General features: G+C 32.5%; 3 protein-coding genes across 3 annotated transcripts; 1 reads left to right on the top strand and 2 right to left on the bottom strand.

The window, feature by feature from the left end:
* Nucleotides 1-3,300, top strand: LOC129318927 (probable cytokinin riboside 5'-monophosphate phosphoribohydrolase LOGL10). Its single transcript, XM_054963937.1, has 4 exons — nt 1-313; nt 1,300-1,428; nt 1,964-2,148; nt 2,793-3,300. The coding sequence occupies exons 1-4, from the start codon at nt 104-106 to the stop codon at nt 3,169-3,171; spliced, it is 903 nt and encodes a 300-aa protein (XP_054819912.1). The 5' UTR covers nt 1-103; the 3' UTR covers nt 3,172-3,300.
* Nucleotides 3,301-4,053: 753 nt separating this feature from the next.
* On the bottom strand, nt 4,054-7,395 carry LOC129318928 (tubulin-folding cofactor A). The gene is made up of 4 exons (XM_054963938.1): nt 7,237-7,395; nt 6,775-6,933; nt 5,047-5,133; nt 4,054-4,485 (listed from the first exon to the last, which is right to left on the bottom strand). Exons 2-4 carry the CDS (start codon nt 6,925-6,927, stop codon nt 4,384-4,386), a joined length of 342 nt encoding a protein of 113 aa, XP_054819913.1. The 5' UTR covers nt 6,928-6,933; nt 7,237-7,395; the 3' UTR covers nt 4,054-4,383.
* Nucleotides 7,396-9,769: 2,374 nt separating this feature from the next.
* LOC129318871 (uncharacterized) lies at nt 9,770-12,854 on the bottom strand. The gene is made up of 2 exons (XM_054963847.1): nt 12,537-12,854; nt 9,770-11,727 (listed from the first exon to the last, which is right to left on the bottom strand). The coding sequence occupies exon 2, from the start codon at nt 11,710-11,712 to the stop codon at nt 10,507-10,509; it is 1,206 nt and encodes a 401-aa protein (XP_054819822.1). The 5' UTR covers nt 11,713-11,727; nt 12,537-12,854; the 3' UTR covers nt 9,770-10,506.
* Between the last annotated feature and the right edge of the window lie 7,154 nt (nt 12,855-20,008).

Genomic DNA, 20,008 nt, shown 5'->3' with positions numbered 1-20,008 from the left:
TTTTCATTTTCTTCTTCCTTGTTTTCGCAGATGACATGACACAGACCTTTTGATAGATCAGAGCAATCCTTCTTTGAATTGAAGTTTCGAAGAGTCCTTCAAAATGGGATTTTCAACATGGGGTTCTTTAGGTTCTCATGTTATAGTGGTGGGCTCTCAATCTCATCAAAGAAGAACGAAGTTTCAATATTTCAGAAGGACGGACCTGAACTCTCTTAATTTCAAGTTCCAAAAACGCAGGCTTCTTCAAGGAAGGCTTTCTCTGAGTAAACACGAGTCAACTGAATTTGATGAGAGGAAAAGCCCACATGAGGTGACTGTAATATCTACTTCCCATAGTCAACTTCTTTGACGCACATGTTACTGTTGTAGCATTGCTTTTTCTGATATATTTTCATGTGCTGTTTTGTTTTGGGCAACCTATTTCTCTGCTCTAGAACTAGCTACATGGAAGTAGACCTGGATATAGATATATTTCAGTTAATTATTTTCCCTTTAAACTAGCAATTTGATTATTGGGTTGTTAGATATATTTAGCTTCTAGTCCAGAAAATAATAATTGTTGGAGACCAAAACTGAATAGACTTTGATAATCCTGCGGACAAATTGTTAGTTGATATGTTGATTTCTTCTTTGTACGTTGTTCAATATATAACTCAACAAGGAAATGTTCTACTGGATAACCGTTTAGAGACTGATCTTCATTTTGTTTAGTTCAAGGTTTAGTGAGGGAGATTGTTACAGGGAATCCGAGCCAACAAAAGGAGGTGTTTCTGTGTGAGCTTGTCTATGACAGTTTGAAATTTATCTTCTGCTCATATTGGGTCTGGGTGCTGCAATATTAAACTGATATTTTTATGGACATGATAATATAATGTGAGGACAGGAACGGGAGGATCATGTGCTTTTAACTTATACTGAATTATGAATCAATTATCACGGATTACGATTTAGTGAAATCAGTTCTCATTCTTATTTCTATTATTCCTCATGGTGCTTTTCATCATGATTAAAAAAATGTCTTGGATAATCAAATTTCAGACAGACAATAAGTAAATTATGATGGAACATTTTATGCTGAACTGTATTTGGACTTTGTGTGTCTATATGAAGTTGGGAACTGGATCTAGAATCTCTAGAAAAGCATTTTATGGTAATGCTCATGGATGTTCTTGTATGTCACTAATGACTAGCATGTGCCTTCTTATCTGTTTACGTGAAAAATAAAATTCTGGAAAAATTGGAGTTAAACTAAAAATCCAGGAAATTGACTCTCACTTTGGTTTTGGAACATGAAAGGTTAAAGAGGAGATCAAGCAATGTTATGAACTCATAAACAGGCAAGGGAGAGGAGTTGTGTATCTAGGTTCTTCAAGGATGGGGCCAAGTCATTCGCATTACATGCAAGCACAGGAGCTGGCTAAAGAGGCAAGTGTATTCTTCCTATGGCTTCCTTCCAATCCAGATAGAATAGAGGGTCTTATTAGAGCTTCAATAAGAAATAAGAACCCTCTGCAGTCACAAAAAGTTGGTGAGAGATAAAAACAAAAGAAAGGGCAAGTGTAAAGAGAAGAAACAAATCACATGTACAGTTTCATTCTTTTGCGTCATTCTCTAAATGCACAAGTGCATGATTGTAGAGTATCTAATTTGAGCTTTTTTTTCTGTTCTCTTACATTCATGCTTAAAAGAAAGGTTGAGTGTAAGGAGAAGAAAAAATCACATGTCCAGTTTCATTCCTTTGTGTCATTCTCTAAATGTACTAGTCTATGATTGTAGAGTATCTAATTTAGGCTTTTTTTCCGTTCTCATGCATTCTTGCATAAAAGAAAACAGCAATAGGGCCGTATTATTTTTATATTTAAAGAAGGTTCTTATTGTCTCCGAAAATGTACAATAATCTAGTGGCAAGGACCTCCTGCAGCTGTTTTTATGATTCTTGTTTACATGCTTGTCTTCACAGATAGCAAATCTTTTAGATTGCACTACATGGTCTGGAGCTGGACCAGGGCTAATGGATGCTGTCACTCAAGGTGCTATGCAAGCAAGAAAACCGGTCGCTGGACTCAAGATTGGAAGAGAACCGGGGGAGTGGACAAGTTCCAATGTCCATCCTTATTTACCTTCAGAAGCCTACTTTACTTGCAGGCAACTTACCACCATTGCTTGATTGCTTAGTCCTAGTTTGGCTGTGCTTTCAATAAAACATTTTCTTAAATGATGGAACTTGGTTAAAGTTTTTCAAGTATTTGCCATTAGGTTATTCAATAAACCTATAACATGAAGAAATTTTAAGAACATGTAGTCGTGAGATCTTGAGCTGGGAACGATTCGAACTTGTCACACTTCTTTTTGGCTAACTTGATTGCTAACACTTGTAAATTACAGCAATGTTTTGTCCTTCTCAAAAAGTGCTATCATAAAAAGGCATTCTGATAAACACAAGCAATGCCACAAATGCTTGGCTAATCTTTCAGAAAAGTACTCGGTATTCTCAAATTACCTAAAACGATACATCTAGAAACAGTATAATGTTAGATGATATTTTTAAAGCGAGGATTTTTGGAAGAAACGAAATTTTTTCTTTTCATCTTTCTTCAGAGAAGTTGCCAACTTCCTGCTTCTCTATCACAGCAGAATCAGAAAAATAGATTCTGCTATCACTTAACAGCTGATTTATGTCTTCACAAAAGACACGATCTTCTTCGAAAGAAAAGCATGCATTTTTTTTTTTTTTTAGTTTTTATAGATATTTTTCGGAATCGAAGGTTTAGTCTGATTTTGCTTTTCAGGTTTTTCTCCGCAAGGAAGCATGGACTGGTGGATGCTGCAGTGAGAAACGAGTCGTCTGATAAGACTGCCATGGTTGCTCTTCCTGGTGGTATTGGTACTCTGGATGAGATGTTTGAAATGCTGGGGTTGATTCAGCTTGAAAGGATCGGATCGAAGCTTCCCGTTCCCTTCATCTTGATGAACTATGATTCATTCTACTCGAAGCTGCTTGAATTTCTGGATTCCTGTGAGGATTGGGGCACTCTCCGCAAAGGAGAGGTTGCATCATTGTGGAAGGTTTGTGAAAGTAATTCACAGGCTTTGGCTTACCTTGCTGAGTTCTATAACATCTCTTGCAGCGATACAAGGAAGAAAGAAACTGCATTAGGAAGCATATAATACGGATAGGGGAATTTCTCTGCCCTTCAATTTTTAAACATCAAATAATTCCTTTTCATAAGCTGTTTGTTTGGATGGAAGATGATGGAAGGGAAAGAGGGGTTATATTCAAAGGTTTTTTCTTTTTTTCTTTTTGGCGATACTTTAATATGAGGGATAGGATCCTGAAATCTGTATATCCTTGTTGGTGAAAATCTTTTCACTAACACTAAAATTTCAATTCCCCCCGGGGGGAAGAAAATCCTTTTTTCAGAAACCCCAACATTAGGTTGGAAGAGAAAGTGACTCTAATCAAGGTGGAAAATTATCTATTAACAATAAATTTTCTTTCTAGCTCCCTCTCAGCTTACTTTAACGTTGGTTACTGAGATCAGTGTCAATTGTATTATTAGCTAATAGGCAGTCACTTGAGTTCTTAGAAAAATCAAAATGCTAGTCCAAATGTTTTGTATTCTTTCTAGTCCTAAATATAGGATATTTTCAACTACCTTGCACATTTTCAAAAAAGTTAGTTGCAATCATAAGCTCTTTAAAATATATTAGCCAAACTTCCACTTTTCTTTTCTTTTCTTTTTTTTTCTGGATGAACCGAAACTTCCACTTTTACTCTTAAATAAATTGAAGAAAAAAACAGATTACAAAATATTTAATTAAATGCACAAGAGTTAAAATAGAGAATTCATTTTAAATTATAGCAAAACACTTTATATGATAGATTGTGTACAGGTCTAAAAGGCACCTTATATATAAGACTTGAGGGAATATTAGATTAAGGATTTGGGATTAAATTTTCTAAGGAAAGTGGCATGCAAACTTTTTTTCATACGATATTACATGCTTTGACTTTAAAAATAACCCCCTCCCCAATGTTATGAACAAAAATAGCATATCAAACTCTTTCGAAGTTTGAAATAGAAGTCAAGATAGTCGTGTGGTTGCCATTCGCGCGCCTAGCAACCTTACGATAAAAAGATTCACACATAAGCTCACCAAGGTGTAAAAAACTTCACAAGCTTAAAGAACAGGTAGGCTAACCCATTTTCAAAGTAGCAAACACTAATAGACAAGATGGAATCATCTGAGTTTCATAGCTCATAAAAGCAAGGTCTTTTCTTGGGTCATGAGGCCACTAGGTATGGTTGATGTTTGACCTGGAGACTATAAAATACAGGTCCAATATCTTGCATTGAAGGCATCAACAAAGCCGCCCTGCTAAGCTTCAGCTGTTTCAAATAATTTCTCAATCTCAGCAATGGTGTTACGAGCTTCATCAATTTCAGGGCCTTCCTTCTCGTTTGATTCCTCCAACTCCGCCTGAAATTGAAGCAAACATTCTCATGTAAAACAGTGGCACCAAGTAAGAGTCCATTCTCCAGCAAATCCCAGACTTAAATGTTGGTATCGTTATTCTCAAAGCAGAGCGAGAAATTCAAAAAAGATAAAGACAAGCCATGAGTATAAAGAAAAAACAAAGAATATTGAGTAATTTTGCAGGGAAACCCTACTATAGACAGAAACTAAAAGATTCATAAAACATAAGAAGGGAAAAGTTGCAAAAAATGATTCCATTTTAGCATACTAACACAGAATATGATTTGTTGCCAGATGCCTTGAAATCATCAACTTTGTTTTATGTAACTATTCCTTGAATCAGCAGGAATCTAACCATATTCCTATACCAAACTCTTGCTTCTAATAATTAAATATCAACAAAGGGGTAACATCCTCCACTAATCCCAATCAAAATTGTAGGGTCAGAGTGATTTTGTTAATAATGCCAAGACATCAAAAGTTCAGAGTATCAATTTGGTAGAAAATGTTTGACATCAGACAACAGTAGAAAACTGAGACATAAGAAAAGCAAGAATAGAGTACCACTATTCCTTTTAAGTCTGCTAATGCAGCCTCTAGGCGATTGCGGCAGTCAGGAATCATCATCCTAGATTCAGCCAGTACATTTTCCTGTCCAAATGAGATCAACAAAATATACAACTATTAATTATATGAAAGGAACCTTCAATGATTAATATCCTATTTATTTATAAGAAAAAAGTGATGCTCCAATTCAAACATAATGCAATTGCAAAGACACGGTCCCTATCACACTTACCCAGCTCTTATTACAGCCCAAGTAAAATAGTAAGAGATCCATCTTACAAATCAAGAAGCTGAGAATATCGTTTCTCTTCTCACCATTCAAGTAGATAAGGTATTAACTTCAATTTCTGCCTCTACGTGTCTTTTAGTTAATACCTTATTTATTTTCGGTCTGAGTTTATGGATAATGGACCTTGGTATATCAGGAAGTGGAGAGGGAGGATCATATGAAAGTGAAGATTAAGAGTTAAGACAATGCTGAAGTTGCCTTTATATGATTTGAGTTGAGAGAGAATAGACCTCGGAATACTAGAAACTAATGAAGGGTCCAGTTTAAGAACTTCTGGAGTTGCCCTTAAATAAACTTACACCAGACAAGGCTTGACTTTCTCCTAGGGTGACAGGTACGGATTGATCTGACACCATTGCTACACTTGACCCCCCCTTTCTTTGGTTCAGAAAACACTTGATAAAATGTCAGGATAAAGTATCAACATTTTGTGTTTCATTTTAAATTTTAAAGGTACTGGTTCCAAGTCAGTGGCTTCCAATTGTACATGACTCAGATTTCAAAGAAAACAGGTTACATTTTACAAGAAGATGTTTCAATCTCATAGGTAGATTACCAACTTTTACATTAACTCAATTAAAAAATTTAACTGTAGATATATCTTACCTCCTCCCTGTCAACTAAAATAGCAAAACAGTGCAGTTTTCATCTCAAATAAAACTTCAGTGAGTTGAATTTCACGTGTCAGGATAATTTTACTTTCTTTTTGGCTACATTTCATCTTTGAACCTCAAACTGACAATTTATGTCTACGACCTTTCAAGAATAATAGATTTTTCTTATGTATATTACTTATAATGCATGTTATTATAGTAATGGAGGGTTGTACGTAAAAAGATGTAAAATATTCACAATGACCATGGGATTCTGAAAGAGTACAATAAAAATTTATAATTTTGAACAATCGTCTCTTTGTAGGAAGTCCCGATAAGTGTCCCCTCCCCAGTTCCCACTTCATCAACTGAAATGCCAAATAATGGTTTAAAATGGCACTGTGCTTCCCCAATGACTTCAAGAAACAGAAAATGGTAGTAAAATCATGCACATTAAAAATACAAAAAAGTTAGAAAAAAATGTTGGACCACAGAATCCTAAAAAAACCAAGGGTTAATTTATGAAACAAGAGGAAAGATTCCCAAAAGTGCACCATTGCTGAACAACAAATATGAATAAAACTATGTTCATAGACGGCTTATACTGCAGTAAAAAGCACAATCAAGCTGAGAAGAGTATGGTTTATATATATATATATATATGGAGGCACTGGTATGCCACGCAGTCCAAGACAAGATGGTCCATCGTGCATTGACCAGATAACAAGGTAGAAAAGGGACTATCCTCACTAATCATACAAAGACAATCCAAGGATATGGTACCGCAGAAATACTAAGCTCTAAAATTGCATCTGAATGGATAGCGAGAACGTATTGTTTTACCTGCTGCTTAAGGTCATAGAAGTCAGCTCCTTTCTCCTTCATGTCGGCTGTTTTGGCAGCTTCTCTCTCAACTTCTTTCTCATACGAATGAAGCTCCTTGACAATGCGTTTGCAGGTACTCGTCTTGATCTTCATACTTCTTATGGTAGCCATAGAATCCTGCAAGAAAGGGAAATTCTATCTAGAAAACGATTCTACAACAAGATCAATGAGTTGGGCAATGACGTAATGTAAAGCAAGATGCAATATTTTGTTGAATTATTTTATCATGGCCTTCTCAGTAATTAAACTTGACATCGCCATTCAAGGCCTTTAATTTTACAAAAATCATGAAAGTGCAGTAATTCCTCATCAAACACAGTGATCCAACCGAGTAGTTCTTCCAAGTGTGAAAATTGCATTGGAAAAAATAAAAAGGAAAGGCAACACGCGATCGAGAGTGGGAAAGAGAGAGGGTCTTACTACGAAATGTGACCGATAACGTGAAATTTCAACCAGCGCCTAAGCTTCGTCTTGTTGCTGGCTGCAGAATGCAGTGCCCTAGCAGATTGTCGGGGAAGAGGATGCAGCAGATCCGCTTCTCTGTCCTCTCTGAATCCAACGCACCGTTTACACCATGGAATTTTATTTTCATAAAAAATGTGGAGCTTGAAAAATCAAACCACAGGGACTAACTTGAAAAATGAGTGAAATTATAAAAGATAAAAGGATCCATTCCCCAAAAGAATTCTCAAACGTTTAAAAAAGTGGAAAAAAAATAAAATAATGCATTTTAATTTTTAACTCATGATTAATCTCATGCTTAGGTGGAATTTGATTTGCAACTAGATGCTAGTGGAAAGTGGAAACACAAGATATTCCATAAAAAGCAGCTAGAATAGAGATAGAAGAAGTTTATATATACAGTATTTTGAAAGGGATTAGTCTTTAACTATTTGTTAACAAATACTTTTAGTACCAAAAAAAAGATAGAAGTAGTCAGGAAAAAAAAAAAAAAAGTTAAGTATACTTGTCCCTAATGATAATGCATGCAATATTACTATTTCAAAAGTTTATTGCCATACGGGTCTATATCGTAACGTTAACATACAGATCAAAGGCCTTATTAATTCATGGGTAAGCCCAAATCGAACTCATAGAAGAAGCTTGACATGAGTCCAAGGATTTTTGGTTCCCCTAGAATTAGCTGCCAGAATTTCCCTTATCAACCATTAATTTATGCTCGGAAGCAAAAAAAATCACATTGAATGGTTCATTCAAGTAAATTATTTTTTAACAATGATCAATATGAAATAAATTATTATTAAAATGAGAACATACACTTGTTTTTTTTTTAATGAAACTTATTATTAATCATCAACTATAATAAGGTGCTTGAGTAGCCTTTGAATGTAGTTACCCTAAAAAACTTTGCTCATATAAAAGACGCATAGAGACATGAACTAATACTGTTAGTTTATGGTTCCTGTAGTTTCTGCTTTGAACGTCCAAATTAGGAAGCTTCATTTCTGGTAACAACTCAGCCTCTTCATCTACATGTGATATGCCTCCCATGTCCAAGCACTACAGGAGGATAAAAGCACACTAGATATTGCATTATAAGCATTGATTTAAATATATAATTATAAATATCAGAAGACATCGTTATTTTATGTTTGTGTGATATTACGTTTTTATTTTTAAATAATTTTGTATCATTATCGGTATTTTTTTTTTAATTATGTGCACCAAACTCGTTCTTATAAAATCTCCTATATGAATACATACATGAGAAGGGTCTGGGTTACTATATAAGACCATACGTAATCATATATAGAGTCATTATAACATCTACATGTGTCTGTTATAATAGAAGATTATATACAAAAAAATGAAGACATAATTACCAACAACAAAAAGTGCCAAAGAACTTTTATCCAAAAAAATAAAAAAATAAAAAGCGCCTTAAAAAGTTAAGGACTTAATTGGGTAATCCTAAAAAATACATTCAAACCAGATTTAAAATATGTTTTTATCAAATTCAATAAATAGTTTAATCTTTTAAATAAATTTTTATCAAATATAAATTAAAAATCAAATACACAGTAAAACTCTAAAAATTATTGATAATAAAGATCTCACTTTCGGAATGCAACAATTGAACTTGTGACCTTAAAAACTTGCTTTTTTTGGTACATGGGTCCCACAGCATATGCCACATTCCTTTGGCATTAGGCAATAATTGTAAATCAAAGATGTGCCGTCAAAAGGAGGGGGGAAAATCAAAGATGAATTATGGTCTCGTGTGTCTCTATTCATTTCAACAATCCGCTATTTCAACGATTCTCTAATAATATCTTTGAAAGTGTATTTCCCCTTTTGAAAATCATCCCCCCTCCTATTCTTACTAGAAGCAATTATTTGATTTCACACTTTCAAAAAATTATATTTTAATTATAATACAAAAACAATTAATTATAATATCCAGATCAATATAGAAGAATGTATCGTTTAGTTGAACTCAAATCAACTTTAGCATCCTCCACGTGTAAGAGATACCAAGCAATCACTCATAATTAACCCATGGTTTGTGGATTTTATTTTTTTTAACTTCTTTTCAGGTATGACTTCATTGTAGCCAGTTGCTTTTAAATCAATTTTGAATATCACGCTCAAAAGAAGATTTTGTTTCTACTCATTAAAATCAAACTCAACCTTCTACAAGATTGAGTTCAAATCTTACTATCAAGATAAAAACTTTATTGATAAATAATTCATAAGTATTTAAAAGTCATGTTTTGGCCTGATGAATTCCCGCAACTCAATTCCCATATACTTTACATGTATCAACCAAAAAAAAAATCACAACCTTAATCAAGAAGTAATTAGTTTTATTCAATCTAACCCCGAAGTGCTACTGGGATTTGACTAGTAAATTATTGACATCCAAAGCCAAAAGAGAGGGTGGCAGCGTTGCGCCCAAAACAGGAAAGATCAAGAGCAGCTGGGATAAACATAAAAGAAACAAGCTTGTGCGATTACAGCGTTAATTTATCATCCCTTATTACCTTGACATTTCAAAGTACACAAGCAGAAACCATACTGCAAGATGCATACATCAGTACATTTCACCACTATTGATATCATTTTTGGTTCTAAACTTTAGAGTCACCTGCCAACAATTTCTCTCTCAACCATCCATGCTACAAAGCTCAGCAGAAAACTCTTTTCAATATCCAAATTAGGAAGCTTCACTTCTGCAAATGACTCAGTATCTTCATGTACATGTCTGCTAGCTCAAAGTACCAAAGAAGAAACCACAATAGAACACTAGACAATACATTATTATGTTTCTCTATCACTCATATCAGGTTTAGTTCTATCATCTAATTCATTAGTCACCTGTCTGGATATTCTTCAACCGGTTAAGCAAAGGACAACATTTTGCTGTACCTTGTAGTACGGAGCCAGAGGTTGATGATGGGAGAATGAACTCTGATCTTACATGACGTATCTATCCTTTGGATTAATGTTACTTCTTTATTCAAAGCAAAAAAAAAAAAAAAAAAAGAGGACAACACTTTAGGTATTGTTCTTAAGATGTTTGTGATGTGTAATCCAATAAAAACATGACATGTCATGTATTTCGAAGATCAGTATCAACTGATGCATTTCAAAAAATTATTACATGTCATATTTTTATTGAATGATCTCATGACAAACACCTAAAGAAGCTTACTCATCTACATAAGCTCAGAAGAAAGCTCTACTCCCATAAAACACTCGGGAGCTATTGTTCTTTGATGATGCTGATGCTTGTAGTTTCTGATCTGAGCTCGAGTTTCCTGAACTGGTTGGTCCACTTTCAACATCCATATTAGGAAGCTTCATCTTTGCTAGAGATTCAGTAAATTGCTGCATGCTCTTCATGTACATGTCTACTATGTCCTGCTGCACCACCTTCGGTTCTGGCTCAATCTTCACAGTCACAACAGGCTTTGAAAATGAATCATTTGGCATCCCATTTGAGGAATCACTCTCACCATCTTTAGGATCCAGAGTTTTCTCTTTGGCTCCTGAGACTTGTTCAAGCTCAGATGAGTCTGAGCTTGCAGGCACTGAAGGAGAAGATGAAGAAACTCCATTTGTTGACACACTGCTCTTTGGCGAATCGACAATTTTTTGAGGTTGGGCAGACTCAACACTGCACGCTGAGAAGCTCTCTACAAGCTGAACACCTGCTTCATCAGAGCTATGGCTTTCAGCAGCATCAGAAGATGTAGTAAAGCTCTCCTCACATGGAATTCCAAAGTATTCTGAAACCATCAGGTGGTCTTCTTTCGCTATTTTGGGGTCTGGGAACTCAATCTTTTCTAAGTCTTTCGCCAGGGACTGACGAGTTCCCGAGTCTCTCTCAGTGACTTCCTCAGCTGGAACCACCATAACATCAGGTGAAGCTCCAGTGTATGCCAGAGACATGTGAACAAAACCTGCTGGTGAATGAAACAGATCAGTTGAAGAAAGAGAGAACTCTTTCTCTAGTGTCCCACCATTCTTCGCAAGCACTTCAGACAAAGGCACCAAAGCAAAGCCAAGAAGCTGGTCTTCTAGATAGTTCTTCACCCTGCTCAGCATCCATATCTCACATTTGAGAGAAGATTCCACAGTTCTAACGTTCAGAGAAAGGTTCTCATTAAACACAGGGTTCCTTCCACCTCCATTGATGATCTTGGTGGATGCAGTGTTCTCAGGGTTGCTAGTGAGGCAAATCTTCGCATAAACATCTTGTTTGTGGTATATGCAGATGTTGTGGATGTCCCTGGCTTGGTGTATGTAAACATCAAGAACACCAATGAAGTCTTCCACATTAGACATAACAGCTTCCCTCCCATTGACCTCAACGTCCTTTGACAAGACTGAGCTCTTGAAAGGTGATACCACAGATTGCGGAGATTCCATGTTACAGAAGGATAACTAGGGAAAAAAAATCAAGTAACCCTAATTTAAGACAGGCTTTAGCCGAGATAAAAGCCACATATAATTCACAACACTTGAACCCCCAGCGCTAAAAAACAGTAATTTAAACAAACCCAGCTGGGTAGAGCTAAAAATTTATAGATTCAGTACTTTGTAAAACCCACATAGTAAGTATATAATAGAAGCAAAGCTAGAATAAACTACTTTAAAACCTTGACGCAACGAGATCCGCCAATTGTTGGTGAAATAATATCAAGAGAAATGTAACACTCAATCTACTTCGACAAGTGAGAGAAATGGGAGGGTTAAACTTGAATTCCTTCACAATGTTGAAAGAGCAGAGAAATCCAAATTGGAGAACCAAAGCACATAAATCTCCTAGAGGGGCATGAAAGATTCTCAAGAGCAAGAATCCCAGGCCCCAAATTGAGAAAATAAGGTGAACAGCTAGAGTACAGCGAAACCGACCAAGTTAAAAACAAATAAGAATCAAATAAAAGACTTTATCAAAAAAAAAAAAAGAAATCAAATAAAAGAGCCAATTTTGATCAGACTCCAACAAAGCTACCACTACTACCTACCAATCTACACAAACAGTACTGCAAGAATCCGAGGGAGGGAAACAGGGAACGCAAAAGCGCAACGTTTCAAAACGAAGCCACTTAAAAATCCCCCTTCGAAATCCGAATCACCCAAAAACATAAAAACAAACGAACGGGAAAAAAAAATTGACAAAAGGAAACTCAAAAGAGCGAATAAAGGAGGAGAAAGTAGTGAGAATAGCTAGTGGATTTAAATTTATTTACCTGCTCTGCCTTCGTCGCCTCCAAAGTCAAAGTGGAGTCTGCTGTGGCTCTAAACCACAATCAACAGATGACCCAGTTCGCGAATCGAGGTGGGATTCATTGAAAGAGCAACCAAAAAGCCGGGCACTCGTAGAGAGAAAAAATCATGGAAATGTAAAAGAAGAGAATAAAATCTACTTCTTCTGAATGCAACTGGGAATTCAAGAGCATATTTCCGAGGATGTGTCCGTGGATATATAAATAGAGAGAGAGAAGAGAAGAGAGAGAGAGGACATTCTGTGTGGGGAAGAGGATGGGATAAGGGATAGACCGTCCCACGCGGTGGACCCTGAATGATGAAAATGCCAATAGGGACGAAGATGGGTGCGATCTGAACGCAGCGCTGGCATCATGCAGATGACTTTTTCGTCTCCTACCCTCCTACGCACTGTTTTAGGTACCGGTACTACCACACCGTGTGTGTGTGTGTGTGAGCATCAACATCCCTCTTTCACCTAAAGTTGGGAATAAGGTTCAAACTTAAATTTATAGGTGTTATTTAAATAAAAATTTAAATTTAAAAAATTATTTTTTTAAAAAAAATTGAGTTTGAAAGGTTAATTTTGATAAGTTTTATAAAAAAAAACTAAAGCTTACAGTAACCCTCCAAGTCCTAATAAGTTTGATTATTTTATATATATATATATACATACATGCATATATTTAATTGATAATAACACAATTTGATTAATATTTATTATAGGTGATCAAAAAAAAGTTGTAAAAGTAATTGATATTGAACTTCCACCTTCATCTTTAATAAATACACTTACATTCAAGGGATCTAATGTTTTCTTTGAGGATAAGGAAGATTTGGGTTTTGATTGATGAATGTGTATTGTTTAGATTTTTAAATATATTATTTAATTTTTAAAATATTGTGTGGATTTTAATTTTTTTAATTTTAAAATATTTAATTAATTTATAATATTTAATTTAATTTAATTTTTTATTTTTTTAATAGGACTTCCGAACTTGGTGCTAAACTCTTTACATAAGGGCGGGGCATTAAATAAGGAAGAGACTGAAAATGAATAATTAGGTTCAAGGACTTAGACATTTAAAATCGGGTCCGTATTCTCAACTATAGTCTCACCTGGCTTGCTGAAAAAATTAAAAAATAAATAAATAGGAAAAAGAAAAGAAAAGTTTTTTTTATTTTTTTCCTCCGTTGCTAGCCGACCCGTTGCTTGAGTCTGTTATGCATTAAGTTGAGGGGACTCGAGCTCTACTGTAGAATTTTGACGTTGTTGTGGTTTTAAGATTCCAACTCAGACATTACTAGTTAAACTCTAATGCATGGGATTAGTGATGAAGAGAAAAGCCTTTAAGCCACGATTTGAAGATGCACACTTTATGCAGCTGAGCATCTATACCAATTGATAAACGATTGTTTTAGTTTAACAAGTGATCTAGTGTTGAATTCCTATAAAAGCAGCATCAAGCCTCAACGGATGAGCTCACTGTCTGAAACGGTTTTACAATATCCCAATCTTATTTATAAAATATTTTTTAAAAATAACTTTTAATTTAAAATATATAATACTCTGTAATAAAAAGAAAATAAACTTTTCTTAAAATGTATAAAATGATTGAAAGATTCTATAATAAAGATATAAAGGAATACTCAATTTAAATTAGTCTAGATCTTTATTAAGTTCCTTTCACACAACACAGGTCAAACTCGTAACTTATTAACAATAATGTAATTATTATAATTCAATAAAAAATATGAGTAAAATACATTAACCCCTTTCACTCTTTTTTTTGGCCGAAATAATAACCCCTTTTTGTTTCTTTAAAATTATAGAGAATTTTATTTTATTTTAAAAACATATGCTTTAATTTAATTTTTAACAACATTAGAAATACTTCGTTAAAGATTCTAAAACACTCAATTTTTTATTTGTAATTATGTTAAAAATTTTAAAATTATTATTTGCCCATGTAATTTAATTGCCTATTCTCTCTTTCAATTTTAAAAACTTTAAATAAGTGTGTGGATATTTAAATAAATAATTTAATTTTTTGTTAAAAATAATGAAATTTTTTTAAAAAAATAAACACAAATTATATTAAGTAATTTATTGTATTTTTGCCAAATCCTTATTTCATTAAGTTTTGTTTCAATTGAGTTTGAAATATTATTTTAACCACTTTAAGCATTGAATGTTTTTTAAAATACTAAATAAATATGTTTCACAATGGAAAAAAAATTAAGATATAAATTTAAAAGTAAAAAATATATGCTTTATTTTGTTTGAGTAATTTGAATTATTTTTAAAAAATATTTATATTTAAGAATAAATAAGCAAACTACCCCCTACACTTTAAATTCAATAGCACCGTAGATCCTGAGTTTGTTCATTATACAAATTATTTCTTTAACTTTTGATAATGATGTAGTTTTTTACTATTAATAAAAGTTAACTTTAATTATTAATTAATTAAAAATAATAGAAAATAACCTCAAAAACTATCTAAAAAAGACAAAATTACAATAAAGAACTCAAAAAATTATAGACAATAATAAAAAAATTAGTTCTTTTGATGTGCTTTTTTAGATTATTTTATAGTCAATTAACGGTTAAAGTTAACTTTCATTAATGGTAAGGGCTTAATTATATCATTTTTAAAAATTAGAAAATAGTTCATACAATAAATAAGTTTAGGATTTATGTTATTATTGGACCCAAAATTTAAGGGATAATTTATTCATTTATCATATATTCAAAGAGAGGGTATTTTAATCCAATATATATAACATAACAGTCAACTAATAGTTAGGTGGATGAAAATAAAATATTAAAAATAGAGATGATGTTTGTATTTTGTAGCTATTCATGTTAGGAGAGGTTCATATAAGTTTCAAAAATATAAGAAAAATATATGTAATTAAAGTAAAAGGAAAACTAGAGTATTTTATTCTAAAATTATTAACGCTAATAATTTATAGTAAGATGATGTTGGAGAGTTACCATCAAATCACAAAGGGAGAATTACAGAGAGATCTTAAAAAGATCAATTAATTTAAATTAGATTTTAAGTGTTAAACTTTATAAAATTATAATTCAATCTATCAATTTTATAACTCTGTTATGATAAATTCGTAACATATATTTCAAATTTTAATAGAAAAATAAATTTTTTATTCTTCAACTTTATTAAAATTTAAAAAAATAAATTACAAATTTATCATAAAGCAGTTACAAAATTAAGAGATTGACTTACAAATTTTTAAAATCTGACACTTAAAATTTAATTTGAATTAATTAATTATTTTGGAATCTCTTTTTCATTCTCCCAATCTCAGTATTATTTAAACCTGAAGCGTCGTATAATTATATTATGGAAATAATTTTAAGTGTGATGCCATGATGCACCGTTCGCATTGATTAATTGATAAATAATACTACTTGTTGTATTGTATTATGTGCAATCTTTAATCAGCAGTGTAAATTTAAAATTCACGAGAAATCACGCTACTCACAAAAATCATAAGTGACGCGACTTGGCTCAAATTCTAAACATTTTTTATTTTCCATTTTTTCCCTTTTTCTCTCTGTATATATACAGGAGATGCTCGTGCAACTTTATACTCATTCTTTCCATTTTTTTTCCATATGTTTCAATTTAAAAGGGTTAGAAAGATTTAGATAAGCCAACGAAGGTAAATTCATCGAGGAATGGATTGGTTCATATTTCATACTTTAACAACATGACCTAAAATCTCGTTTCCAGTATGAAAATTTTGCTAGTGGCTAATTTATAAATACCTCATGAACTTATCTTAATGAATTTCGGCTCAACCCACTTAAATTTAAAAAAAATATAAAAATATATTTAAATAGATGCATCTTCCAACATCATGCATGAAAAAAAAAAATCTAATTCTTTATTCTAAAGTATGCAAGATTAATAAAAAGGTCTTAAAATTTGAGTCCTATAGCTACATTAAATACTTATTGATAGAGCTTGCTTTCCTTGTCGTTCAACCTGATTCAATCCATAATAGTTGGGATCTAAGGCTTTATTTGGTATATAATCTTAAGTTTGACGGAATTGACATTAGGATTAAGAGTAGGATTGAAACCTTAAAATTATGCTTATTGTGAAGTAATAGTGATAGAGAATACTTGTATTTATTTTATTCTACAATTAAATATAAATTATGAAAAGGCTACAATACTCCTTTTAATTAATAAAAATATTCCAACCTTAATAAAATCTATTCCTCTATCGTGATTTAACCTCGACCCTTCCTCCCCTTGTCACAATCACCATCTTCTTCATCTGCTACAATCACTCTCTTTTTCTAAGTTGTGGGTAAGAAGGATGGGAAGCAAATGCAAAGCTATTGCTTTGAGGCATTAAGGAAGGAAAAGGGGTGCACACACTTGCCTATAGATCAAATGGTACAAGAAATCTCTTTCCAAGAAAGTCATATCTCCATTCTCTAATCACATGGCTATGAGCAATAAAATCCTAATAACTCATCTCAATTTTGAGGAATAAGAATCTATGGAAGCATAGTTCATTGTACCTAACAATGAAAAAGTATTCTAACAATGTTTTTAACCTAATGGAGCTTCTCGACGAACTAATAGAGTTCAAGAGGCAAAGGGCCTTATGGCGGTGATGGAGATTCACAAATGCAGGGCTTCATAATGATGAAGATGATGCTCTATTGAGGCATCACAATGAGGTTGAGGGATAAAATTCAGAAGGGCATCTTGTCTAAAAATTATTATAAGCGAGGATATTATTGTCAACAAAATTTTCAATCCCAAGACTAAATTCTCAATACTAGCATAAGCTCTCACCAAAATCGATCGAGTGAGGGTGCTCTCAGTAGCTCTAACGACTAAAAGGTGCTTATTACTCCAGTGGTTATCTACCTTTGAGAGATAACTAGGAAGAAAGACTCGATGCAAAACTCTATTTCTTAGGTTAGTAGGAAAAGGCTTATGTCCTAAGCCCTTGCCCAATGGAACAGTGAACTAAGAATACATTGTTAGAGCTGGAGGGTGGATTGAGTAATCTCAAGTAAGTGGGATTGAGCAATTTCATGTTAACCTCAATCTCTCACACCAAACACATCAAGTCGTACCTTTTTCAATGTCAATTCCAAATCTAACCTTCCATTCTCTCGTACCAAATCGAGCCCTAAATAATTTTAAATATCAGGTGCATGCACAAAAGACAAAATTGAAAAAAATGCTGCCTTGAGCATATAAATTACTTTCACAATAAAAAAACTTATACTCCTTTCGATCCTAATTATGAAGCAAAACTAACAAACTTTACCATTCTTAAATAATAAATAGTTAATATCTTTAAATTTGTGAAAATATTTTAATTTTCAGTTTTGCCTTTAAAAAAAATTAATGATCATAATAAAATGTCTAGAAATTACAATTTAACAGAGATGATATTAAAAAATTGGACTACTATAATTTTGCCTTATATTTAAAATCAAATCAAATTAAATTTTAAAATTTTGGTATACAGTTAAAACCGGAAAGAGTATACAAAAAAATATGTCAAGATAAATTACCTAAACGAAAAAAGTGTGCGAGAAGTAGGAAAGCAATATGGAAAGTAGGTCTCTCCACTTCCTTTTCCTCCATTTCCCTCCATTTTTCCATTCTTATCATTTATTAATTTTTTTATTTAAAAAAATTATTTAATAAAAAAATTTGAATGATAGAAATGGAGAAAGTAGAGAGAAAGGGAAGAAAAGAAAGGAAGAGACCTGGTCCAGCAACATGGGCACTTTGATTTAGAAAAATTGCTTCCACTTTTTCTTAAGGTGGGTCCAAAAGCACACATGACGCCCTCGGTATTGGGCAATTATTACGCACCAAATTTGAATATAAAATCAAAGTTTAATTATTGTGGGGTCACGTGTCTGTCTCTATATTCTTCCTCAATTGTCCACTATTTCAACGGCTCTCAAACAATATCTTTGAAATTAGTGTATTTCACTTTTTGAAAAATCTCATCCTCCTCTTGTCATTATGAGAAGCTCTGATTTTTATATATATTAGCACTTCATTTTAGTTATGGTTGTATTAGATGTCTTCAATCGTTTGGTGATACACATGAGAAATAATGGTTTTTAAAATATAACAAAATTCATTTTATAATGAGGGTTTTGTATGTTCAGTTGTATGGCAATCATGACATCATGTGACACTACTTCAATAATCAATCAATAATGTAAACTTTAATGAGTGTATAGAAGCTTGTGAAAGAAGATTGAAACGAGAGCGCGTGTGACCGGGGGGGGGGAGGTTGGGAGAGAGGGAGCAAGTGTAAAAGAAGGTAAAAGGTCATGTTTTATACTGCATTCGAAAAAAAAAATAAAAATTAAATATTTAAAAATCTTTTAAAATATAATTATTATTTTTTTAAAAGTGTTTTTATTAATATGACTTTATATTTATTGTAGGGTGTTTAATAAGGATAAATATAAAAAAATACTATTAGTTTAAAAATAAGTAACTATTTTATTGAAGGTGAGATTTAATTAAAAATATCTGATATTTTTAAATGGAGGGAATATAATGTTTATCATACTTTCTTTTTTGCTAATTATGAGATAAAATTCTCTAACTTACAAATGTTAATTAATTAATTTTCAACTAAATCATGTCTTGAAGTTTTATTCATCCTTTCCACCTATATCCTTAATTAACACTTACTCCCTCCAAATCAAAATACAAGGTATTGGTACCTAATTCTTTATTATAAAAAAATATAAGTTGAAACCTTAATTTTTTAAATAGATATATCTATATATATATATGTATGTATATATATATATATATATGTATATATTTAATTTTACCATCATTAAATACTTTATATAGGTGCTTTGATAACAATAATTAAAATTTTAATAGATCATTTTTTTTTCAAAAAGAGTAATAAATAAAGTAGGGACATAGGTGAAAAAAATTATAAAAGTTACCCAATGCCTTGTAATTTTTTAACCCTGTTTATAAGTCATTTTGAGCATATTTTGTTGAAATCAAGAAAAATTTCAAAACTCATTAACTTTATCTTAAAATTTATTAATTCTCAACTTTATCCCTATTAAATATATATACTTTAATAATATATTTTTCTTTTCAATATTCAATGGAAGGTAAAGGGAGAAATTTGTGTAAAATGATTTATAAATGAGATAAAAAATCTCTCTTTCTATCCTATAAATAGAACTAAGAGAAGTATTTTTGAAACAAGTAAAACTTTTAAAAGATATTTTACATTATGGTTTGGAGAGAGTAACATTTTTTATACTAGAAGCCTGTACATTTCTTTCTTTCTTTCTTTCAATAAGATCAATTTTTTTAATTAACTGATTAGGAACATTTAAAAAAAATATCAATCTTCTTTTCCTTGCAATTTGTGTCGGAATATAGTTC

This window comes from Prosopis cineraria, unplaced genomic scaffold (genome assembly GCF_029017545.1).
Source record: "Prosopis cineraria cultivar Desert tree isolate PC_DT_omini unplaced genomic scaffold, ASM2901754v1 PC8, whole genome shotgun sequence".
Taxonomy (NCBI): domain Eukaryota; kingdom Viridiplantae; phylum Streptophyta; class Magnoliopsida; order Fabales; family Fabaceae; genus Prosopis; species Prosopis cineraria.
This window is presented reverse-complemented; position numbering and strand designations above follow the sequence as displayed.

Excerpts from the sequence above, each read along its gene's own strand:
- LOC129318927 (XM_054963937.1), top strand. The coding sequence starts at position 104 with ATGGGATTTTCAACATGGGGTTCTTTAGGTTCTCATGTTATAGTGGTG. Across the intron at positions 314-1,299 it reads AGAGGAAAAGCCCACATGAG|GTTAAAGAGGAGATCAAGCA; the intron begins GTGACTGTAATA and ends GGAACATGAAAG. Across the intron at positions 1,429-1,963 it reads CACAGGAGCTGGCTAAAGAG|ATAGCAAATCTTTTAGATTG; the intron begins GCAAGTGTATTC and ends TTGTCTTCACAG.
- LOC129318928 (XM_054963938.1), bottom strand. The coding sequence starts at position 6,927 with ATGGCTACCATAAGAAGTATGAAGATCAAGACGAGTACCTGCAAACGC. Across the intron at positions 5,134-6,774 it reads TCTATGACCTTAAGCAGCAG|GAAAATGTACTGGCTGAATC; the intron begins GTAAAACAATAC and ends TCATTTGGACAG. Across the intron at positions 4,486-5,046 it reads CAGACTTAAAAGGAATAGTG|GCGGAGTTGGAGGAATCAAA; the intron begins GTACTCTATTCT and ends CTTCAATTTCAG.
- LOC129318871 (XM_054963847.1), bottom strand. The coding sequence starts at position 11,712 with ATGGAATCTCCGCAATCTGTGGTATCACCTTTCAAGAGCTCAGTCTTG.